A 27,050-nucleotide genomic window follows, 5' to 3' on the forward strand; every position below is an offset into this window, starting at 1 on the left:
ACAGCTCTTCGGAGCCTATGACACTCACTCTTCGCAACGCCATGTAATCTAGCCATTCACATTGTGAACACTATATTCCCAACAATTCGAGCAGCTCTGCATTGCACGAGGTCCAATGGTTAGAGCTGATACGCCAGATCAGAGATGACTGCAATACTCCATATGTGTTATAGGTATATGTGGCCGGACCTGCGCTTTTTACAGCGCTAGAATGTTTAGTTATAGTGGAAAATCTCACTATAGAAAGCTCATGTTCTTTTTAAATATTTGAGGGTGCAAACGGGCTGTTAGCACACCTGATGGGATGTCAAAACCAAACCAGCCTACCAACTAACACATGGATATCCGCAATAGCCGAGGTCAAGAGATGCAACAGCGATACATAGATAGCTTTTATGTCCGAGCATCGGAGGCCAAGCATAGGCCCTCTTGGTAGTAATATACATTAATCTAAATTATTTCCAGGAGGGTGCACATAACACAAGCTACTCTGGAATGCCTGGGTGGAGCCTATGAGGTGGAACCCGGCCACGGGTCCAGCAGGAATGCTTATCTACGGGACCACTCTATACAGACATACTTTATTATACCACCAGCAAGGCGTAGAAAGGTAACTGCGAAATATATTATTTTATGTTATCTGACAACTCGTCTCACTGTAAATATTTTCTAATTCTGTCTAATAAACCTCTTGATCAATTTTATCGATTTCGATCGAAGTTAATAATCTGGTTCGTCAACACACTGTATACATTCGGATCAATTTTCAAACTTCAAACAGATTTAGTGTGGCGTTTGTATACTTTCTATACTTAATTATTTCTGAATGGTAAGATAGCTAATAATAATAATAAGCCTAGCTATGGTTTCCTTAGCATTAAGCTAGTTTATATAATCTAATAAAGTCGTAATAAAGCAACATTTGTGCATCGAATATTTTTTATGTATGTATTCTACAACTAAAATAATCTTAGGAAAAACCAACTGGAAATATTAAAAAAAAATTGTATGAATTTTAACAAGAGGTGGGGACAGCGTATAATAACCATATGGTCACGCTAGAATAACTATTGTTAATGCTTTTTTATAGCGTCCACGCGGACGACGTCGAGGGCTGCTGCTAGTAAACAATAATATTTAACATCTCAATAATTACTCTAACGAAAAGTTAGACCATTGTTCTGTACCGAAGCCTTTCATTTTAAGTTAAGTTGCCCAAACAATGGCTGTAACTTTGACGAAAGAAAGTTCGGTTGCCCTTCAACTGTATTACTGTGAATATTTGAGGTGAAATATATCTTTTGTTTATGAAGGAAAGGACAAACAACCGAAAGGGTTCCCTGATGTTAAGTGATCACCGCCGCCCAAATTCTCCAGCACTACCAGAGGAATCACAGGAACATTGATTTTAAGCATACAATGCAGGGCCGCTCAGGATTATTAAACTACAATTCTTAACTACATCGCGCAAGTCACTTAAAATATAAAATTATAAGTTTGATTAGCCCATTAATTAACCCACTAGCTACGTCACCGATCACCAACTGGCATGTACCACCCATCACCATACGGCAACCCGCCCCACATTGTCGGCACAAGCAGTGGCATTTAAGCGTTATTGACGAAGCCTGTGTTTTACTAGTGGGGGGCTAGATTATTTGGACCACAACAACACCTATTTCTACCGTGAAGCAGAAATGTGTAAACATTATTGTGTTTCGGTTTAAACCAAACCGGGCGCCGTAGCTAGAGAAATTACTGGGCAAACTGTAGTGCCGCTAAGAATTTTTGTGATTTTCAAGAATCCTGAGCGGTTCTGCACTTGTAATGGGAGGGCGTATCAATTACCATCAGCTGAGCGTCCTGCTCGTCTCGTCCCTTATTGTCATAAAAAATGCCTGTCACGAGAACTCTACCAAATAACAAAAAGATAATCTTCATCGACATATTATGCAATACTCACCAAATACCTCTTACAATTTCACCATTTTGTTTTGTTTACATTTACATTTGTTGATAATGTATTTTCCAGATGTGCTTAACTGCCGGAATGGGTTTGAGCTCCGGTTCAAGAAGAAAGCTTTCGTTCAAAAACGTTTCTAACGTGGTCGTACAATTGCTGCACTCTATTAAATTTAACGTCGACGTTCCTTTTTCCAACATGGCCGCATCTCCACAAGAGCTCAAAGCGAACGCTGCTAGAAAGGTATTTTTATTTAAACATCATTAATTCTGATTCTATTTTAAATAAACGATCAACATTTTTATACTTTGTGCACTGTAATGTTTTTCTATTGCTCTTGCACTGTTTAAAGAAATTCTTGTTCATTTTGGACTTTAAATGACTTGTAAGTATTACTGTTGAGTGATTTGTCTTCCGTTGAAACTTCATGCTCTTGAAAGGTAAGTTCTTCATTTCATTTTGTTGGAATTTTTATAAGGTAAATATAATGCTGTTTATTGCATAGGTTCCTTTATAACTGTGAAATAGTGGGCGCCTTGTATGTATAAACGTAATATTTAACTAAATTGTTATTTGATATATTAAATGCTTTAGTTGTTGCGTTCTGCATCAATGTGTTACGTATATATGTTGTGATATTCAGCTGCATAGCTTGGCGCCTGCGATGTTCATAGTAGCGAGTGATTGTTACGGAAAATTCTTACGAGTATGGATTATGATTGATTAGAAAGAAAGAGTATAGTTAAGTCGTTGATTTCGCATAAACAGGTATGTTCACTAACGTAGATTTGATGTGCGCGAGTTTAAATAAATTGCATAATATTTTATTTGGGTATATTGAATGTATGCATTGAATTAATGTTTATAAAGCGCTATTTAAGTATTGTTTGATTGGTTCGATATTGGCAGGGTATTGTGTTTTTTTTCTGAAAGGAGGAAAATACATTTACGTATTGAAGACCCCAGAGGCCATATGTCGGGATCGGGTAAACACCCCCTGCCGAGTAAAAACCTCCTCTGTGCTGATAGCCCTAAAGGCTTTTACAGCGAAGCCGGGCGGGGGCATTGGAGGCTGAAAATGTAGCTCAGACGCGGGGCGTCTCGGAAGAAGGCTCGAACCTCGGACCGCGGAGTGCAGGTAGTGTCGTGTGTGTGTCTGTGAGTACAAGCCAGTAGCTGTCGTTCGTGTCGGCAGGTGCTGGACCTGCGGCGCGCGCTCCACGCGGAGCCGGGCTCGGCGGAGGCGCTGCGGCTGTCGGCGCTGCAGGAGGACGTGAGCGCGCTGCGGACCCCGCCCCCCGCCGCCCCCGCCACCCCCGCCACCGCCCCGCACAATCACACCTTCGACGCGGTCATGCAACACCACGCCCTGCGCGCACAAGCAACGGTCCACACATACACTTTTGCCTAACATTGTTTGATCGATGTGTTCCGAGCAACTAAAATTATTGTGCGTTTCGTAATCGTGATATCACTATGAGTCACAGTACGTCTAGTTATAGCCTAAACACATGATCGGATATCGGTCCGGCGAACCATCGGAATCGGTCTGGGGGCCTACTCCTAAAATCGATATTCGATATATCGTGGCATTAGTCGTGTTGAATCCTACTCTTAGTTACATCGTATTTAATGTCGAAACGATGATTGAACGAACGAAACATTATTCGATATTATCGGTCCTAACCCTATTCTTAAAAAAAAATGACAGAGTATAATCAAACGTCACTTTTACGACAATCTCAACGACACCTTCTAGGCTATCGTTGCTATTATGGTTTCAAGTTGTATAGATATATTTGCCATACAATATACATACTTAATAAATATTATTAAAATATATATATAAGTATGTGGTTTACTATTCAACAGGATTTTTTTACTACCAAGTAATTTCAGTCATTTTGTTGATCGTTTTTCCGTAGAGAATAATGCAAATGGCCGCCTGAGAGATAGGAAGTCGACGAGAAGGGTTGAGTTACTTTTTTTACATTTTATTATCCGCAAGTTTTGTATTACTTATTCAATTTTAAATGGTCATATTATATTCATTACCTAATTTTTGAGTATTTACATTTTGTGTAATGATACCAAATTGGTGATACAGATTCTGGCATGGTCCTTAACGCCTGAACTATTATTTGACTTTTGACACTTTTCAGCGACATAGCACAGATAATATTTAGTTTTTCAAGGTTTACGCTTAATAATTCACTCTTAACATCGTAAAAAAATCAAAATATTAGTCTCTATCAAAATATATTGTTACGATAAACGATATGGAATGCGATCATTTGTTAGAGTAGGGTAGATGCGATATATTGGGAGTATTATCTTATCGTTGTCGATTTTGCGAGTAGACCTCCTGACGTAGTAGCGGACAATATTCGATGGTATGTCATATTTCATCGCACAAAATTATTATTATAATATAATATATAATAATAAAAATAATAATATTGGTACACTCTAACACATATTATCTTGACAATGATATATTTAATTCTATATACTTACTTAAACATACATATATCAACATCCATGACTCGGAAACAAACAATCATATTAATTATATAAATGATTGCACCTACCCGGATTCGAACCCGGGACCTGTAGGTTTGTAGGTCACTTCGGGTACCGAGTACGACGCCGTACTAATTGGTGCGAGGCGCCCACCGGACCGCCCCATGGTCCGGCCGTACCAAATACGATCATGTGTTTACGCCATAAAGCTCGACTGCCTGCAGATTTTTAATATATCGAGAAGTTTTGGTTGCTCTACACGGTTGCACTTGTCGCCTATAATTTGATAAACTAATAGATTGCGGCTGAACACACAGTAAGCGCTACATTCAAATAAATCGTGATTGTATTGATTAAATCAGCCTTTTAGATTGAAATCACAATAAAATCTAGAGACCTTAATACAAAATTTCGTAAAACAAGTCCTTTAGAATTGCAGATGTCCATAGGTATTTACTTCATCGGGTGAGAGATCAACCTTTGCAGAAGCAGGTTTTCAGGAGGACTTTGCAATCAGTTTATGTAAAGAATACAGTTACAAGTATACGCGTTTTACTCATTTAAAAAGTATTTAATTTAAACACTCGCGTTAATCAAAGAAAATGTAAATTTAAGTATTTCTGTTTTAAAATGTTACCTTCTCATTGTTATTAAAACCAGCCAGATACAAATAAAATAGATTTTATTACAAATTTATAAATACACACTAAATGCTAAAAGACTATTTACCCAACCTAATTATATACAAACCTGTTAAACTTTGCTCTGACTTATCGAGCTACATCAGACGAAAGCTTGAGTGTCATTCTATAGTCTATACTCTATACCCACAAAATAAAGTATTCAAAACCTGACATGAGATATTACATATAAATGCTTTTCTTAGGGCTATATTTCACCGAGTCACCATGGCGGAGCAACCATTAAAATATAAACAACTCTATACAAAGTTACTCATCTGGTGTCCATTTGGTTAAGCAACCAATTTGGTGGTGCGACCAGTTCAGACACGTGCAAAGAATGTTACTGGTTGCGCCACCACTAGTTACTATAGAGTAGGTAGTATATATTATGGTGTTACATTCACTCGGCCGCCAGTGACGCTCCCATCTCATTGCATGCAATACGTAGGCACTGTTGAGTTTTGTTTTTTAATTGCGTTAGTTAATTGAATACGATGGATAATTTCGATACAGTTAGGTTTATTATCCAAATTCGAAGTAGATCAACAATTTACGATAATTCCTCATCAGATTATTCCGATAGAGATTAAAATATTAAACGCTATGTCTAAGCAAGGATGAACCCACCACAGTTTCTTTTTCCTGTTATACTTTATTTCCTACTTACATAGAGCAGTATAGCTATCTCTTCGAGGTACATTTTGATACTGTCTGTCTCAGTGTGGTATGACGACTCTGGCGTCTATATGGTGTCTAGTTTGGTAGCTTACGGACACCACAGTCGCGCGACTGGTTGCGCCACCATGGTGTCCCGGTGAAATATGGCCCTTATGGTGTACTTTAAAATTACAGCATTTTTAATAGCTAGACAAGTATCTAAGAGGCTGATTTGCTCAAATGACTACGACACAATGCCAAATCGTAAACACATACTATATCTTCTAATTTCTATTATGTGCATACGGTTTTATGGTTTTATATTTTGCTCTTCACTTAACGACTATTTGTAAAATAATATATAAACAGAAATCGTTTTATTTGAGACTGTTGTAGTTTTATTTATGAGTGGTTTTTTGATAACGTGTGTCGCTTATTTTAAATTTTACGCTTATTTTAAAATTAAAATAGCGCTAATTGGATATACGATTAAAAATTCAAAATTCTGTCACACAAAACGCACAAGTTGATCATATCCACATATCGCCACCACAATCTTTCACATTTGAGTTGCTGGTACGAAAAGCTTTTATCCAAACATGTTGCCACACTATTAAACCACTGAATAGTTAAAACAAGTCCACTTAATCTTTCTGAGGATTAGAACCATTGTCACCACAACTCACATAATAAAAATGTATTTATTTGCAGTACACAAAAAAATGATATTAATGGCTTTTTCATTGTTATTCAAAATTAAGCCTTATTATCAATGCAGTGGAGTGAAGAACACATATCACTTCTCTAACTGCCATAGCCTCTATCGGTATACTCTGCGTCGATATATCGAGCGACGTTCAATTCCGTGGTAACTTGGAAGAGAAGGCAAAATTGGCTTCTGAAAAGTTTGTTGTGCTCAGTAAGGTGAGACAGTAGGTACATTACTAAAATCCACCGCCTGTAAACTATAAGAGGCAAATTCGGCCTCACATGGAGTACTATTCTCACCTCTAGGCGGGGGCTCTTCAGTATTCTTCCATTTGACCGCATACAACAAAGAGCAGCTAGAATCATCGACGATCAAATCATCTCCGATCGGCATGATTCTTTGGCGTTGCTTAGAGATGTTGGTTTTATTTGCATCTTCTACCGTTTTTATCATGGAGCGTGCTAAGAAGACTTGTCCGGGTTGAAGCAACCGAATTCCACGACCGCACATTAACTTAAAATGGTAAATTCCACCCGCACGTTGACGTCTGCCATTCAACAAGCGCACGTTTTGCAAGAAATTTCTCGCCTCACACAGCCACTTTGTAGAATCAATTACCGGCTGCTATTTTCCCGAACAGATACTTTTTTTTATGAAAATACGGGACGAGACAAACAGGACGTTCAGCTGATGGTAATTGATACGCCCTGCCCATTACAATGCAGTGCCGCTCCGGATTCTTGGCAGGAAAGCCCAAAAATTCTAGGCAGTACAATTGCGCTCGTCACCTTGAGACATAAGATGTTATGTTTCATTTGTCCAGTAATTTAACTAATGTCACTAAAACTAGTCCGTTAAACTGTAAGAAATGAAGTCGATTGACAATCTACCGTTTTACTATAATATCACTAGTGAAATTGTAATATCACGGCTTTAACAATATACCTGCGACATGTATAAAGATCGTTTTCGACTTTTACAATCCAAAGATAACGCTGTAACCAAATTACTCCAAGCATGCTAACATGTTTGATATAAATGTCATATTCGCATGCAAATGTTATCTATTTTTTTAATTATAGCAATAATGGTTGATATATTTGTCATTATTATAGATACGTCATGTCACAGAAAGTAGCTAATCGCGACTGAGCTAATGTTGCGGTCCTCCGCATAATTGTGCCACACGCGCGATAGCTGTGTGTCACTTTGACTTGTTTTAACTATTCCGTGTTTTTAAACGCCGTTATAAGTAATTTGACGTAGAATTGCCAGCAACTAAAATGAGTCATATGATCGTTGTTTTCAGATATTCCGACCCTGGACATTAGTTTCACTACAAACACCCGATGAAACAGTAAGCGCAGACGGTGTTGTACTTGTGATCATTGTCTCCTAACTCCGGGTCACATTTCTCTTGTCTAGGACCTCTCCTCTCGTACGATCTCGCACATGCCGCGAAATCGTCCTCTATCACTTTCTTGCGGTTTGATCTTTCAAACTTGTTATTGTATACGATATTTTATTGTTTTCATAATAAATTCGAACGCACAAAACTGTGTTTCACTCGCTGCCCTGACTGGCCCGCACTAGCACGGCATGGCATGTCGATCGCATGATTAAATAAAGCTTTTATTAATTTTGTTTTTATAAATATAAATATACTTTTGTTTTTTATATTTTCAACTTCAATTCTGTGAACACTTGATGTTTCAACATGTATATTTCTGAAGCAATTTCAATTTTATTTGTTTACTCTTATCGCAATTCTAATACTAAATGCTGCTGGATTTTTTGGGATATTTCAAAGGTCAGTCGATATTTGGATGGAGCATGAATGGAGTAAGCATGGGACCCTATGTGTACCCCGAACTGTGTCCCCGACCACACCCAGGAAAACTAAGCCGGCTAAAACCAGTTCATTCAAGTATTTGAATCTGGTGTTTGTTTGTGCAGAATAAAGTGACGGAGAAGTTTAAGCGACCGTTGAAAAAGCGTCACTCGTCTGTATACCACCAGCCTACCAACCGGGTCAACAAGTACCTGGCGCAGGCGATCGACGCTCGCTCCGTGCATCGGGAGAAGTCCACGCACGTGCATCTTCTGACCCTCTGCTTTAAAGACACCGATAAAGAAGCACAGGTAATTCGAAGACTCACTTATAAACATAGAGACTGTATTATTAACAATATCGTTATACAAATTATTAATAGACAATTATCTAGTATTTAATGTTCATAGATAGTTTTGATTTGGTCATGCGAAACCCTACTCATAAAATCCATCCTTTTTATTTATTTATTTATGAAACTAAGGGACGAGTATCGTATCGTCGCAGAAACACCGCACAAGGAAGCTCATTCCACAGCTTAGGTGTACGTGGAAGAAAGTTCCTGGATAACTGCACTGTAACGAATGCAACACATCTAATTTGTGGCGTGTCGTGCTAAGGTGAAATTCGGCGGCAAGAATCAGGTCAAACAGCTCTTCGGAACACTCCTTGTTTGCCAATTATATTAAACGTTGTGTTTCAGTATCGAGCCTCAACGGATGGTGGATGGGCAGGCTCGCTCAGTGCTGCATTGGCCGCTCTAGCCGCCGCGGGTGCTCTCCAAGCTGCTATACTGCCCCGCACCATGATCCTGCTGATACTGTTCGTGACGGCCTTCGTGTGGTCGGCAGCTGTCCTGGCCCTGACACTAGCGGCTCGACTGAGACTTATCCCGTGTGATGTGTCAAGACCCTTTGGTTTGAGGAATGCCATCACGACGTTCACTATCGTTCTTGGATATGCTGTCGGACAAGTTAATGTGGTATGATTTGACCGTACTTTAAATCTCTTTTCCTTTCGAATTTATAACTATAAGTTTGGTTTTACAATAAAGGTGAGAGTTAGTATTACAATAAATTTTCAAGGTATTTGATAATATTTCTTTATTATTTCACCTTAACAGTTTCATCAAACTCCCTTGAACTCCCGACCTTAAGGCCTGCAACTGCCCATCTTTCTTACTTTCCTCATAAGAAGCTCATAAGAGTTATGAAACATTAAAAAAAACAATGGTTGTGAATCTAGGTCGATGGAAAGTCACATTATAAAAGAATACTTATTGAAAATTTTTATACAGAGGCGAAATACACAAGAATAAGGACAGTAAGACATAAATAATATTGCTGTATTTTTGCTACTTGAACTCGGATATAAGCTATATTTTGGTCCTTCGAGCCGATTATAATATTAAATTTTTAATTATATTCTAGACTTCTTACCGTGGCTTATGTGGAAGATACACCACAACTTAGAGAATGAAATTTTTCATTTCAGGTCACATGTAGAGATGTCTACGTATGTCGAAACTTGACAGAAAATATGACAACAATAGACGACATTAAACATGCGAGCGGTGACGTAGTGTCGACACTATGGAGCAGCAACGACCACCGCGTGTGCCCCGTCCCGCTGTACATCACGTTGGGATGTTGCCTCAGTATGCTGACTGTAGCAGTATTCCTACGGCTGCCGATATTAGTGAAGGGCATTCTGTTGGCCGTGATGACGACAGGCTACGTCACTGTTATACTGATCTATCACAAATACCTGTTCGATTGCTACGATTATATGACCGAGTAAGTATTTTCTTAATGTTAAGTATTTTCATGAATATTTGTATCAATTTTGTGTCATCAAAATCGTCGTGATAAGGGATAGGGCTCGTGACAAACTCTGATTCGTGAAAAACTGATATTATCTGTTTAAAAATAATTTAAATATAAACAATTTGTTATTTTTTATTTTATTTTCTCGTTCGTTAATTTTTTTTATCGTTTTGTGCGAGCCCTCTTCCACTAGAGATTTTCCACTTCCGCGAGAGGCCGTTCGAATCCCGCATCGTTCAGAAATTATGTTTACAAATTTAATTTGTTAATTAATACCAGAAGTGAGGGTTATCACTTTAAAAAATAACAAATTGTTTAGATTTAAAAGAGCGACATCTCAAGTTCATTTCCTATTATGCAAATATTGGGGTTCAGCAGATTATCAACTGTAAAGTAGATAGATCCTGTAGATGAAGCCACAACCTGAGAGTTGAACAAGACATTTCAAGTTTCATGAACGATACGACACTCGAACGGTCAGCTCAGTGGAAGAGCGCTCGCATGGAATGCGAGAGGTCGCGGGTTTGAGTCTAGCATCGTTCATAAATTTTGTTTACAAATTTAGCTTGAAAACATGACATGATGTACTAGCTAGTACCCGCGACTTAGTCCGTGAAAATAAATACCTGAGCACTTATAGTGTAAAGTAAAAAATAAGACCGTTGTTTCTTAAAACTTATTTTTTATTATTTTATTTATTTATATTGAAATTTATTTAATTCTCGTCCATTGGTTGTGGTTCAGTAGACACTTGAGTTACAAGAGGCTTGCTAGTTGAAGTGTGATACAAATGGTCTAGTTAACCAACTAACTGTCGAATTTACATGACGGTGTACGCGCGCATCGTAAAAATTCACTCTGATAATTTTTCCCTAACACGCCAAAAAAGTAAAACTTCAAAGTGTTTCATTTTGATTTTGTTTTATGGTTGTGTGACAGTCCGGGGGCGGTCGGGTCTGCGTACGTGTCGTCTGCGTGGACTGTCGCGCTTGCTCTCGCCGTGTTGCTACACGCGCGCCAGACCGAGTGGACGGCGCGACTTGACTTCCTGTGGCAGGTGCAGGCCCGCGACGAGAAGCGAGACATGGACGCGCTCCAGGTAACCACATAGCTACCTCGTATACCAACTTATCTATTTATTTATTTCGAATTCAAATATTTTTATTCAAAATAGGTTTCTAAATCGCTTATTGAACGTCTAAAACTAGCACCCATTCAAATTAGACTGCCTCAGACCTGAGAAGAACGGGCGCTTATGAACATATAGAACATTATCAAAAATATATTAAGAAGAGAATATAAGAGAATTTACTAAGAAAATAAACAGATACATCACAATAGCAAAAAATGAAGTTAAATAAAAATATAAAAATTACAATATTGGATATATCCTAGAATATTTTCACTGAGAACACAAAAGCATACAATTATACAGACATGATAACAGAACGTTAAGATAACTAGACGATAGAATATATAGGCGAATACATAATATTATATAGGTAAATCACACGTACAAGGCTTAAGGTAAGGACTATAATTTTTGTTTTAAGTTGTTCTTAAATGATGCAGTAGAGGAGTGCGAAAACAGGTCGACATGAGTGTGAGAATCCTAAGAAGAACACATTCTGTGAAGAGGCGCGCGAAACCCAATATTGGTCCTAGGAGTCGGTAGGTTGAAAGTTCTGTGCGAGCGTAAAGACCTGGCAGAAACATTGAATGGCATAAGTTCGAGACAAGTTAGTTCATACACACATATATTTCTTAAGGCGACACAGTCTATCAAGTGACGTCTTCGGCTTAGTGAAAGTAATTTGTATATTTTTAAAAGTTCATTGTATTGTATAGGCATATTTATGAAACTGCCGCCGTGAACATTCGATCTGCAACGATTCATACGTATCGATTAATCTGTTTAAACTGATTTGCGCAGATCTGTAGAACTTGTGTATCATTGCAGATCTACGGCCATTTTCAATAACGTATCTCTAGTTACGGTTATATTGCTATCACCGTTTAATTACAATATCTTATCTATCCATAGTTAAGTCCAATACAGTTAAAGTTCAATACTATCTGTCGATAGGTTATTGAAATGTAAGTAAGCGTAAAAGGATAGAATTTTCTACCACTAGTAAGTTAAACTAAGGATAGATAGGTACGGCCGCTAATGTTCCCGGCGGCAGTTTCAAAATCTATTAGATATGTTAGCTTGCGGTGATATCGCGTGCTGTCGCTTGTTTATTTGTATACATATTATATATATTGTAGTGTTCATAACATTTATTCTATAATATAAATTCTGACTAATTATTATTTTCAGGCGTCAAACAGAAGGATCTTATTTAACCTGCTGCCTGCGCACGTGGCTACGCACTTTTTGGACAACCAGTTCAGAACCAACATGGTAATATGTGAAGCAAGCTATCATGCCATCATCATCATTCGTTTGTTACAATATTGCGCTTTTGCTTATTCGTAATATTTACTAGCCTTTCAGTCCGAGATGGCCATGGTCAAACGACGTCACAGATATCACCACTAATTGCGTTGACCAATGATAACATTGCCGTTGGTAGCGTTGAATAATGACAGCATTGCTGTCCGTAGCGTTGACCAAAAATAGCATTGCCGTCCATAGCGTTGACGAATAACGGCATTGTTGTGCTTAGCGATGATCAATGACAGCATTGCCGTTCGTAGCGTTGCCGAATAACAGCAATGCCGTCCGTAGCTATGACCAATGACAGCATTGCCGTTTGTAGCATTGACCAATGACAGCATTGCTGTTTGTAGCGTTGACCAATGACAGCAATGTCATCCGCAGCGTTGACTAATGATTTCGCATATGCAGCAGGAGATGTAAAGACAAACGCGAAGTGAATGGCTAGTAATTTAATTAGGTTTTAATATATTGTGCGCTATTAAATACATTTTCGCCATCGAATTACACACGCCAAGTAACACATAGTGATTTGCTACATCTACGATGAAAATTCAAACATTATTTTAACTTGAGCAAATATTTTACAGCCTTTAAGTCAAATATATATTTTGTATGTAAATGGTAAATGGCCAAAATTGAAATCTGTCAAAATATTCTATACCCGAATAAAAAATCAAACGAAGAACACGTTTGAAATGGATTTTCAAACAATCGCCCACAATTTTATACGAAATAAATATCGCACCTCCATTCAAGTATTTGCTTTAATGCGATGACACTTTACGAGAAGGTGTAATATTAAAAGTATTTACTAGGCAAATTAACATTAGCGCTAGTTCATAACTATATACTTTAATTCACTTTTCCATTATTCAATCACATCAACACTCATTCTCATAATACTCATTTGTTATTGGTGGCTTGTTGCACTAACATCATAACACTCGCTTCTGATTGGTCGACTGCACCTGCATACATTCAGCTTTACGTGACGTGCTGCTATTTTCACGAACGGGTCGAGTGACAGTCTTAAAACATTACAGTTATACATTCATAATTCAAACGATACTAGTTCTCACACTTACAGAATAAAGTAGATTTTTATTTGAGTCTGCAAATCGCTGACGTGTGCAATAATTCGGGTACGTTTTGATTTCAGTTATGCTTTTTAACGCTTGAAAAGTAATTTATGTGTGCATAAACGCGGGAAATCAAAACGTCTCCGATAAAACCCAACGACAAACATTAACCCGTAAAATATATTGACAGAAAGTACATGTCATTAATTAAATCTAGGGTTTAGTGAGATCAACTACCTGGCTCCGACATTAGTGCCACATGGCCCTTAAATTCGATCCTTGGTCGCCATATAATTATGTGTTTATGAAATAATATATATATACCTGTGATTACTCTAGTGTTACAAGAGTATGTATGCAAGCTAACGTGAGACTCCCAGTAGTAGCCTTGAATAAATGAACAAAGAAAAAACGGGTTAACGTAACAATTTGTATCACCTGTATCCAAGTGCGTTTATCTAAATTGTTTAACACAATTATTTATTAATGATGTATTATTTATTACCTTCATTTCAAGGGTAGAACTCATTGTGCTCCATCTCCGTTGCTATGGCTCCCGTTACCTTGGTGGTTGATTTAATTTCAACCCACATCTACTGAAGTTCTCTCAATGTTTTCCCTGTTCCTCAAGTATTTTTTTAAATTCATCCCACATCTATTATAGCTCACTCTGTGTTTTCTCTGTTCCTCTAGTATTTATTTAATTTCAACCCACATCTACTATAGTTCTGTATATGGCTTCTCCTTTCCTCGAGGATTTATTAAATTACAATCCATATCTACTGTAGTTATGTATATCGGTACTCCTTTCCTCGAAGATTTATTTAATTTCAACCCATATCTACTGTAGTTATATATATCGCTTATCCTTTCCTCGAAGATTTATTTAATTTCAACCCATATCTACTGTAGCTCTCTATGTCTTTTCTGTTCCTCGAAGATTTATTTAATTACAACCCATATCTACTGTAGTTATATATATCGCTTCTCCTTTCCTCGAAGATTTATTTAATTTCAATCCATATCTACTGTAGCTCTCTATGTCTTTTCTGTTCCTCGATGATTTATTTAATTTCAACCTACATCTCCTGTAGTTCTGTATATCGGCACTCCTTTCCTCGAAGATTTATTTAATTTCAACCCAAATCTATAGTAGCTCTCTAAGTCTTTTCTGTTCCTCGAGGATTAATTTAATTACAACCTACATCTTCTGTAATTCTGTATATAGCTTCTCCTTTCCTCGAAGATTTATTTAATTTCAACCCACATCTATTGAAGCTCTCTATGTCTTTTCTGTTCCTCGATGATTTATTTATTTTTATTTATTTAATATAAACATACAGTTTCTTCTTAAAATAATACAAAGTCCTGTAAAACGGTTTATACAGTTTTTCTACAGGATCAAGCGAGTCTCTTAAAATAAATCAATTTATAATAAATAAATAATAATTAATTTATTTAATAACAACCCACATCTTTTGTAGTTCTGTTTATAGCTTCTCCTTTCCTCGAAGATTTATTTAATTTCATCTCACATCTACTGTAGCTCTCTATATTTTTTCTGTTCCTCGAGGATTTATTTAACCGTCATCCACTCTACGTTGTGCAGTCAATTTAATTGTATTTTAATCTTCTTTTTAATCTTAATCTATTCCATAATTTACACGAAATTCTACAATTTAGTATTTCATTATGCGTCGCGTTATTTCGACCTGTAATTTAATGTATGGTCATCATATAAATAATTGAAGAGCGTCTCACTCTTCAATTATGTTTTGTGGCTCATTGTAAGTTTATCGTTGGGTGTACGTATCGAAGCGATTCGCAGCGGTTATCTGTCATTGGCCCTTATTCGCACGGCTTTCTTCACGCACTCGCTGACTCAAGAAGCGCGGTTGGCAGGACCTCTACCACCAGTCGTACCATCGGGTGGGCGTCGTCTTCGCCTCCATCACCAACTACCACGAGTTCTACATGGAGTTGGACGGGAACAACCAGGGGATGGAGTGTTTGCGGCTCCTGAATGAGATCATCGCCGATTTTGATGAGGTGTGTTCTACTTTTGTGATAATATAAAATATTATTGTTACGTCCTAAATTATCCTTTAGAATTAACGTAACACCATAGCCTTTGAATATACTAGCGTGGCTTAGTATTCAGAATACGAAGCCACTTCCAAGCGTGGCTGACTTCGACTTGTCAGTCAAAATCGTTTAAAGTGACAATATATTTGTTTTCCTTTTCTATCTCTGTATCTCCGTAAGTGATATCTTCGCTCTCGCACACTTTGTTACTATACGCTAGTATATTGTAAGTATGTGCGTAACGCTTTTTCGTTAAGTGTATACTAATATTTTTCGTCACCTCGATTAAATTTGCGGTCATATTGTAAGTAAGCTTAATATGTAAAACATGGAGGGCGACCAAATCGTCGTTGATCCGTTGAATCATCTTTCGGATGTATGGGAATAATAATAATATAAAACAGCTACAGAAATTTGCTTAACAATCCCACTGTGAAGGGATCTTTGATTGTAAGCGTCCACATATACAAATAAATATATCGTGACGAAAATTTTTTTTTATGAAAAAAAGGGACGAGACGAGCAGGACGTTCAGCTGATGGTAATTGATACACCCAACCCATTACAATGCAATGCCGCTCAGGATTCTTGAAAACCTCTTGAAAATTCTGAGCGGCACTACAATTATTGCGCTCGTCAACTTGAGACATAGGATGTTGTCTCATTTGCCCAGTAATTAAACTAGCTACGGCGCCCTTCAGACCGAAACCTCTTCACGACATAAATAGACGCCATTGTGGTACCCATAATCTAGCCGGCATAATGTGCAAAGGAGCCTCCCACTATAAACCCTAAAAGAACTTCGCTTAAGTAAAATACTTCAATTGTAAAGTACTATATAGTTTACTATATAGTATAGTGTAGGCCAACATGCCAAAGCATATTAAAAAAATATCGGTATCTTTTTGACCTTTCTGTACTTTTAACTTGCGTTAATTACAATTTAATTAGCCCTAATTTTAGGCTCTTATAAGCTCGTACGATGACCAATGAACGGGCTTGTCAATAGCTCACTAATTAATATGTAGCTAATTAAAACATATATATTTTTAGTTATTGGGCGAAGAGAGATTCAGTGCAATAGACAAAATAAAAACAGTGGGATCAACGTACATGGCGGCGGTAGGGCTGATACCCGACAAGAAAATGGCAGACGAACCAAGCACACAGAAGCATATGGCAACCCTCGTAGAATTTGTATTTGCAATGAGGGACAAGCTGAGAGATATTAATGATAATTCGTATAACAACTTTATGCTTCGTGTTGGTAAGTTTCATCTATATTATAAGTATAAATTTATAACCTCTAAAAATATTTTTAGTGGGGTCAATGACGTTCTACACATATAGATGAATCACGTCGTATAAAAACAAAGTTGAAATATGGAACTTGCCACAAATTACGTCATAATAAGCTTCGACTGCCATATCTATAATACATTGCCGCATTTACTCCAGTTGCTTTAAATATTTTTGGTCAATAAGCAGCAATGTAAAACATTTATTTAGTTTTGGTTCGTATGTTGAATTTGAACCCGATTCGGACAGTGACAGTTGACAAGTAAGGACGACTAAGGAGAAAAGTGTGCTTACATTGTTTTTAAGCACACTTTTGGCGTCCCGCTATCAGACTGTGAATGATATGTCCTAATATAGATGTAGAACGTCATTGAGTGACGTACATTGTTGTGATTGAGGCACATTTTTTGTTCACGTGGCATTTTACATCGTTAAATGTAATGTCGAAAAATACTACAGAAAGTAAATATATATATTGTAAATAAGCTACTAAATATTTAAATCAATGAAACCTTTCTGCCTACTATCATCTTTTCATCAATGTCAAAGAATTTTAAATAATATTCATTCAGTAAATAATTTTTCATCTACAGTAGGTACCAGTTGTATTTCTACCATTGATCCATTAGATCGTGTGAGTAAAAATAAAATATAACAGCAAATTCTTTCTTTTCTTTCATTTATTTTAACGATGTTTTATATGGCAGGTATAAATGTTGGCCCTGTAGTAGCGGGCGTGATTGGCGCCAGAAAACCACAATACGATATTTGGGGAAACACGGTTAATGTCGCTTCCCGCATGGACTCCACTGGCCTTCCAAACCACACACAGGTCACCGAGGAGGTATACCAAATATTGAAAGATATGGCGTACCAGTTTGTTTGTCGCGGTAAAGTCAAGGTTAAGGGTAAGGGTGAGATGACGACATATTTCTTAACCGACCGGGGGCCGACCAACAACTCGACTCACCACACAACCAACAGTCAACCTCAAAATCCACCAACAGCTTACGGTGGCGTGGCGACACCTTTAGCTATGCTGCAAAATTCGACCAGACGAGCCATACAACCGTCACGCCTACCACCGCTTCGGGAATCATCCGTCGCTGGGGAGAACGAACCCCTCCTCCCTCAACCTAACCAGAACGGAAAGGGAAGTAAAGGCCGAAGAAACAAAGATGAAGATGTTCCCCCTCCTCCCCCGCCCCACGGAATCAACGCAAATCCAAGATGGCCACCGCCGAGAGCTTTTGTCCCACCGTGGCCTAGACCGCAGGAAACGCGACAAGCAATCGCCCATAAACGGAGAGCTCCAGCGCGGTTGCCGCGACCACGGTCCAGTGAGAGCTTACCTTTAGCGAGAAGTCCTCGCGTACATTCTTCAGCCGACGAACTGAGCTCCATAACTCGGTCCCCCAGTCTCAGTTCTTCAGATGAAAGCTACTCCAGAACGACAGACGCATCGCCTTCCCCGCCTCGTGCTAACAAGTGGCAGAACAGACCCCAACAAATAGATATTAATCCCAACCCTGGATACGACTATCCGCAGAATCGGAAACATTCACCAAATATCATTCAAGATTTGTATGTTAAATACAGACTGAACAAGAAACCTTCTCTAGAAGACAAACTTGTAGATGGAAATATTGACTTGCAGAAAGACGAGGAAAAACTACAGAGGAGTATTTTAAACATGCTTCAGACGTCTGTTAAACGGGATGGCTCAAGTCAAACTGATAAAAAAGATGTGTCCCATAGGTTCACTCACAGGACAAGTTCATTCTCTAGTTCAGGTAGTCGTCCGAATAATTTGAAGCACTTGAATCATGACATAAGAGAGGTTTTTACGAAGCGCAGTCCGATGGACGTGGCTTGCGTTCCACCGTTTGAAAGAGAAATAAAGAGACTGCTGGATGATAAGCTTGTGAAGGGTTCCTCACCAAAGGCTGAACGGAAGGATTTAAAGCTTGATTTAAGGTAAATATTTTTTTTAATAGCTTAAGCTAAGTCTTTTGGTCAGCAAGCCACATTTATAGTGTCTAATGAGAAGGGAGGATCTAGAGAGCCTCATCGAATCTTAGGTGGACGTACAGTGTGATGTGATCATATCGCTGTACGGTACGTTATCTTGTGATGCAACTTGACGTAGATCATATGCCAGTACTGACACTTATTTTATGAATGTCAAACTTATTTATTACCACCTCGGAAACGTTTAACTTCAATGAAAAGAAGTTGTAAGAAACTCATTGCCTATTTTTTTTTAAATCAATATGTTAATATTATAATATTATAACAAATACTGAAAAGTTTCCACTTGAGTTTGGGTAAATTAAAGTATAGTAGATACACACATTGTAAATAAATTAAAGCTTATTTTTTTTTAAATATTTACTCGTATTCTATATAAAACTTACCTACATAACATTTTAAACTTCACAAAAAAGGCAGAGCTTACAATGTCTGGTTTGTCCAGTAACCAGTAACAAGCAGTGCAGGAGCAACCATAAGTTTCACCAGGCTATTATCGTCAATATTTCCCAAAACATAATTCCTTGTTTCGAATAGGGCGGCTAACGCGTGCGTGGAAGCAGTTCGAGCCAGTAATAACAACAGCAGCCCGCTCCACGCGGTGGGGCTGGCCGCCATCACGCAGCTGGCCAGGGCCGAGCCCTCCCCCACCGCCCCCGCAGCGGTCCCCGCGGTGCCCTCTCCCAGGACTGACTTCCCGGGAGTCCTGCCCACCGACGTCGTGGTTGATCTACCCTCGCCGACGCACTCTAAGCAGAGCACTAAGTAAGATCCTTACATATAGTTATAAAGTGTGGTTTATTAGGAGCGATAATAAATTCGTTTTGTGATGTGTTACGACTCAAATCAAATGATCACCAAATGATGTCACTTTAAAGTGGGCCACCTCTTCGTTCTGTCACTCGATACAGAATCATCAGGACACCAATTCTTATTTGACTATATTATGCTCTGAGATAAAATATAAGGCTAGCTAAAGCGCATAAAAACAGGCATGGTATTTCTTTAGTGTGCATGACAGCTACGTGTTAGTGAGCGTGCATTGCTTAAAATATAGGTTAACTGTCAACCTCAACTTTTATCGAAGTTTTTGTCACACAGGTGTCTGTCTAGACGAATAAATTTTCTAAGATTATACTGATGCAAATAGGTGCCGTAACGCACCACGAAACACTACATTGCGGTTAAATGCGGGCATTAAGTCATTAGTCATAAATATCTGATATACTTACCCAATAGCTGTTTGAACATTACCGACATACTGGCATTATTTGTTAGAGATAATACATACTCAAAATTCGGTTTTATATATCGCAGGGAGATTACAAAAATGGAGACTTAATCTAACTTCTAAGGCAGAATAATCAAGGGTTTAATTGACGTACCATAAACAACTAGACTTCCAATCGCCTATTAAAAGGTCGTCAAAACTTGTCCGAGCGGCGTTTTGTATACGTATACAGTAACTTATACAGATTCGATTGTTCCTATACGATCATTAGCGCTAGAACCCCGCACGTGGATGCGAACACAAAGCAAGAACATTTTGTTTAAGCAATTGAAATGTAATTATGTATGTAGCTTTTCACTGAACACTTGCGTGGTATTTTTATTCAAAGCGCGGTCGAAACACAATTGAACGAAAACTCTGCATAATAGAAGCGTAGGCAGAGTTTTGCTTCAGACAATTTTTGAGCGTATTGTGAATCTAGTAGTTTATTGTACGTTAATGATGTTTCCATATAAGGAAGGGTGCAGCTGTGCACATTACTGTGAAAATTATTTATTTTTATTTAACATGAATATTTCAAAATAGCAATGTTAAGGAAGCGAAAGTGCAAACCATAAGTATCTGTGTAAAAGGATGTGGCAGTTGTGTTATCACCATTTGACAGCTGTCACTCAGATGTCAGATACGTTCCAATAGATCAAAAGTAGGGTGTCACAGAGTTGTTATTGTACCTTCCATGTCTTTAACTTAGGAATTTTATCAATAAAATGTATTTTCATGGTTTCTCTGCGGCATATTCAAATTTAATTAATAATTTAATGGAAATTTAAAAAGTATTAATTTTCTGTCGATTAATTTTTCCTTTTTTTTGACAGTCCAAAACCGATAAGGAACGAGATTATTAATACCAAAGACAAACAGGAGAAGGATGCTACAGATAGATTCCAGAACCGGGTATGTACGAGTTTTATACATGTGTATAAAAATTTTATATTAAAAAGTATGTTATATTTATAATTAGTCTGAAAATGTAGAATTTAGTTTGTAAATATATATCAATATATAATACTATTTCAACGAATACGGTAGTTATACAGCTTAATTGGTCAAGTAATAAATTTTGAAGTCTTTTTGGACAGCGATATCAAACAAACAGTAGCAAAGATAATAGTAGAAATTTTCATAAGTCACGAAAATTGATAATTAATAAGCATAGAAACAAACAAATTACCTGTAGTAAATAACGCTAGGAGTTTAAGAAAAGGCGTGAAACACTTCGTTCTTGACGGGGTTGTCCGACCACATTCGTTTGTTTTAATTTTTAATAGTTTTGAGGTGCCTTAATTCTGTATTTTACCTATCCGCTTGGTAGTCTCTAAAGTACAGCAATTCCAAAAAAAATAAGATCTTATTATTCTTGAGAAATTTGTTCTTTAAGTGTGTGTATAAATACTTTTCTCAAACATGCATGGAAATATTTTCATTTTTTTCGATAAAAGAACACGCGAAGTATCGAATTTTCGGACAAAGAAAATCAAATGCATTGCAGTAGTGTTTTTTGAATTTGGAACATTACAACGCTCCTGCAATGTTGTATGAAACGGCGTGCTGGGGTTATTCAATACTCTTTGATCGGATCTTTTTCATTCTTGGCATACCATAATCTCTTTGCGTTTGCCTGTCGGCACAGATGATAAAAAAAATTGGCGGCAAAGCTGAAAATTCGTCTTGAGTTGTTATTTATATACCTACTTAATAAATATAAATTTAATAATAATTAAAATGAGTTAAAGAACGGTGCCGTAATAATGGTTACTTTTCACAGATACCCACTTCCAACCATAGAGAAATGGGTCTGTACGGCGAGAGTCAATCGGAGTGGAGCTCATCGTGCTCCGAGGGTGAAGGTGAAGGGGACTGCTGTCAGCCGGAGAGCACGGGCTACACCACCGACGACCCCGCGCTGGAGAACGTCTCCATGTTGAACGAGGCGGGGCTCACGGACGCCGAGGCTGCTCTTAGTGACGTCAACTCCTGCTACTTCGACAGAGACGACGACGTCTCCTCCCGCGCCTCCTCCAGACTCCTCGACTCTGAAGCCCTCGTCTCCCTCGAGTCCCTCAGCGCCATCTACGACTCCGACGAACCTGCGCATAGGTACTTAGCTAACATTCGAACGGTCAGCGAATCTATCACTAGAAACTTCGGGCAACCCGCCCACGTCACAGATGGCGAGAGTGACGTTTGATGAGGATGAGTTCCGACCGTACTCGTTTCAATCTTCCCCAGAATCCCAAAGATGATAAGTCTGAATAGGAAATCCCAGCTCTCTAATCGGCATTAAAATACTCAAAATTATTTACGTGTTAACTTACGAAGGTAGGGTTTCTACGTTCGTTAGCTCTTACTGTGGAAAATGTGCCTGATTGTTTAACTCTATTGTATGTGTAAATTGTTAATATGTACCTATTAATGTTACATTGTACGGTAAGTGTGGTGCCATTGAATGGTGCACGCGTCATCTAGAAGTTCGCAGTGATCTCTGATATAACAAGGTGCTCTCGTTTAGAATTATTTGTTGCTCGTCTTGTGATAAAGGTGTTCCGAACTTAATGACCTTCCTCTGTGCTTGAGTGTGATAGGGTAAGGGCTGGCCCCCTTCTGTAAATTCTCATAAAACCTCTTATATTTAAATCGATTCAATTAACACACATTTATAACGTAGTTTGTGTAAGTATTATTGCATTTCATTACATAATTAGTGTTATAATGTTACCGTAGATATTACTTAAACGACACGAGATTTTAATTACCAAAAAAGGGACTTTGGAATATAGATATATATTGAATTGGAATAGATATTGTAGATTTACTGGAAAACAACTCAATTATTACACGTTACACTTTTCAAAAACCTATCTTGGAATGGAATTTGGAAGTGAGTTCACTAGCGATTTATAAATAAAATTGTGAACTAAACGAAATTTGTCAATGATTTCCTTGTTATTTTTTCATAAATGTGTTCGGTACTGGCAAGGGATAAAGCATTTTTTTTGGTAATTTTAATATAGTGACGTATACTTAAATTTACCTTTTTTCTATTATTTAATATTCTGTTATATAATTATTTATTTTTTTCGTATTTTCGATCATTTTACCAGTACGCCACGGGCGATTTTTTCATTATATTATATTTTCGTTTTAACTCCAAACATGATATAATATAATATTATGTTGACATGAAGTGTCTTTGATCTATCAAAGGTATTACAGAATCGCTTCTTCTTCTTTTTGTTTCTAGTCACAATTTTCTTATCTTGACGTAACTTTCTAACAGTACATAATATATAAGTATTAGGTGCCATTTATTTATTTATAATTTTATATATACTCATCATACATTTTTCTTATATTTGTGATATATTTTTATACATTTACGTGACTAACCTAATTTTTATACCGTATAAAATTTTTTGAGCTTTAGATATCTAGTATAGCTATTGAATCTGGTATTGTTACAATGTTATAACTAAACCTTAAACTAATTAGAAATTATTGAAAATGCAATAATTATTGTAAATCCTTAGAATCAATTCATAGACAAAATTCGAAATAAATATTCCCAAAATACATAATTTATAATAATATTCGTGTCAATTTCGTGTCACATTCGTATAGAAATAAGATTTTATTTGTGATAATAATCGATCGATAATGGGAATTATTCTAGATGGTTTAGAAGTTTTTATATACACACTTCGTTATTCAGATAGTTGTTCAATAAAAACATTAACCCAATACTTATAAAAAATTCACAAAAAAAAAATATTTTATAATCTGTTGGTAGAAAGTAGAAACTCTTTAAGTTTTTACACTCAAAATTAGTGACGTTCTATACATATAGACAAATCACTTCGTAAAAAATGAAATCCGACATATGGAACATGCCACACATAACACTATTATAAGCTTCGACTCAAAAATACCACAGTGTCTGAAGACGAAGGTTTTTAACCAGTGTGTGTTGCCAGTGATGACATACAGAACGCTGACGTGGTCCCTAACTATGGGCTTTATGTAGAAGCTCATTGTCGCTCAGATGGCAATGGAGAGGGCTATTCTGTTTTTCGAGTTTCCCTGCAAGATCGAATCAGAAATGAGGAGATCCGTAGAAGAACACCGGCATATCCTAGTTGGTTGCGAAACTGAAGTGGTAGTGGGCAGGGTATATAGCTCGACGGACAGATGGCCGTTGAGGCAGTAAAGTCCTCGAATGGCGACCACGTACTGGAAGACGTAGTGTAGGTATGCCCCCCCCAAAAGATGGACCGACGATCTGGTCAAGATCGTCGGAACACGTTGGGTGAGGGCAGCGCAGGACCGATCGTTACGGAGATCTTTGGGGAAGGCCTTGTCCAGCAGTGGACGTCTTCCGGCTGAAATGATACTTATGATGAAGTTTCGACTGCTATATCTTATACATTTCCGCATTCACTCCAGTCGTTTAAAATATTCTCAGTCAATAAGCAGCAATGTAAAACATTTATCAGATTTGATTCGGACAGTGACATTTGACACAAGCAAGTTTTCAAGCACACTTTTGCCGTTCCGCCATCAGACTGCGAATTATTTGTCCTTAACCATAAATGTGTATAGAACGTCATTGCTCAAAACAATTGCTATAGGTTATAACATTGATGTCAGCTTTTCTTTTGTTGACACGTCATAGAGTACAGAACAGCAAATATCGACTAAATATTCCTCGTTGTCGACTCATCTGTATACAAACGCAATATTTGTGCAAAATTGTACTTAAGTTGATAAAGAACTGACTCATACGCAGTTCGCACAGTGATGCTATTAGTGTAAATGTGGTTCAATGTATCCATTATCACATATATTTAATTTACTTCTTTTCCTTTAACAGCTAGCTCATTTAGTAGATTATTTAATCTATCTAAAACAAAATGTATATACTATTAAGTATGTGTATATCTTCTAAGTAGTTTAGTATCTCTGTATATAAATTATTGTTAATCGTAATTAATGTGTTGTAACTACATAGAGTTAGCGAGCTGTGAAGATATTATATTTTTAAATCACTTATTTGCCAATGTCTGCCGTACGTTTCGTGTTTTTAGTTCGTTTATACGAATACCACTATTATTAGTGCCAAAAAGTTTTGCTTGTTAAGATTGTTACGGTTTATTGAGTATTTATTAAACAATTTGGAGATGACCATTTCAATGTCGGTATACTTTTTGATTTTACTTACCATTATTAATGTACAATTATGGGTATGTTCCGATATGTACTGCGAGCACTGCACAGGGCTATCATTGTAAAAAATTCGTTTCGTTATGGACTGCCAGTATAGTGCCGCAGTACTCTAGGGAAATATATGACGTCATAAATTGCTGCCAAATTCTACTGTGAGCACTGGCGTTTTCGAGGTAAGGTACTCGCAGTACTTTGATCACGTGATCAGTCAAAACCACTCGAGTGCCTAAAATATTAATTAAAATATTTTTAATTTGACAGTACTCCAACAAAAGTTTTTTTAATGAACTAGAAAACTTTAATACACTCATTTGAATGCTGCGTAAAAAATGCGGCTGACAGTATACGGGATTGCGTTCCATTTTGAATAGTAACCAGTATAACTGGCTATAAAGGAACGGCTTCACAGTATACTAAATTGACCTCACACTGTACAGTGGTCGCAGTGCATATCGGAACATTCTCTAACTAAATAGTTACCAAATTGTATTCACGTGGATATTTGAAACTTAGTCGCCTAGGCTGCCGGCACTCGGGCCAGTTACCCATTAATGTCATGAAAATCTAAAAACTGTATACCAGAAAGGAGAAATTGTTTTCATATGACAGTTAGTAATATGTCTTGATAATGGGTCCTCCCACAGGATAGTTGCGAGTGCCATTTGCATTGGTGATAATTACTATAGTGCTATTAATAATTTCGTTCTTGTCAATTTTGAGCTGTTGCATGATACGATGCGATTAAAAGTAAAGTAACATTGAAACATTTATAATATTATTGTAGAATGTTTTCATTTCAGATTTGTAATATTATTTATTTCAATTAAACTAAGCATTATTACAATTCTTTATATTATGATTAAAGTGGTTTAAATTATGATCCTGTTTTCTTTACTAATCAAATTTCTTATTTTCTTGTTCTAAATTTAAACAATTAACAATAACACCCAATTTTGACTAAGATTGAGTGGCTATTTGATATTAGAAGGAGATGCATGATGGGAAGTTAAAGAATCATCCCCATAGACTTCAGCAATTTCAAAGGCAAATAGTTGCCGACCTTTGAAATTGGAGTTCCTATCGTATAGTTTCGGGAATATGGCATCCAATAAACCATTCCGCAAAGAGGCAAAAAAAAAAATTAAACACACTATTGTAGAATGCCAGACATCAACGTCATGATGAGTTTCAGATATTGACAAATGGGTGGCTTGAATGGAGGTTGAAGAGACGGCCACACATCTCATCCTGGAGTGCCGAAGTGTCGCTGAACTGAGGTCATCGGTGACAACAGTGGTTTGAGTAATTTTCTCGAGAAGTTGGCATGGGAAAATTAGCAACCCACACAGCACAGTAGACGTCGAGTTGCGGAGAATAGCCCGTGAATACTCTATATTAATTATAATA

The 27,050-nt window shown here is 37.4% G+C and overlaps 1 protein-coding gene across 1 annotated transcript in view; it reads left to right on the plus strand.

Moving 5' to 3' along the window:
- Window positions 1-26,520, plus strand: part of LOC126976461 (Ca(2+)/calmodulin-responsive adenylate cyclase-like) — a 177,602-nt gene extending 151,082 nt beyond the window's left edge. The window contains exons 9-21 of the mRNA XM_050824781.1: window positions 466-610; window positions 2,033-2,206; window positions 8,492-8,677; window positions 9,070-9,348; window positions 9,861-10,162; window positions 11,132-11,291; window positions 12,516-12,599; window positions 15,620-15,766; window positions 16,856-17,069; window positions 17,809-19,078; window positions 19,670-19,897; window positions 21,239-21,317; window positions 22,189-26,520. Of these exons, the coding sequence (XP_050680738.1) occupies window positions 466-610; window positions 2,033-2,206; window positions 8,492-8,677; window positions 9,070-9,348; window positions 9,861-10,162; window positions 11,132-11,291; window positions 12,516-12,599; window positions 15,620-15,766; window positions 16,856-17,069; window positions 17,809-19,078; window positions 19,670-19,897; window positions 21,239-21,317; window positions 22,189-22,611 (3,691 nt within the window). The 3' untranslated portion in view covers window positions 22,612-26,520. The remainder of the gene's footprint in view (window positions 1-465; window positions 611-2,032; window positions 2,207-8,491; window positions 8,678-9,069; window positions 9,349-9,860; window positions 10,163-11,131; window positions 11,292-12,515; window positions 12,600-15,619; window positions 15,767-16,855; window positions 17,070-17,808; window positions 19,079-19,669; window positions 19,898-21,238; window positions 21,318-22,188) is intronic.
- The last annotated feature ends 530 nt before the right edge of the window (window positions 26,521-27,050 follow it).

The sequence above is a fragment of the Leptidea sinapis genome, chromosome 41 (genome assembly GCF_905404315.1).
Source record: "Leptidea sinapis chromosome 41, ilLepSina1.1, whole genome shotgun sequence".
Lineage (NCBI taxonomy): Eukaryota > Metazoa > Arthropoda > Insecta > Lepidoptera > Pieridae > Leptidea > Leptidea sinapis.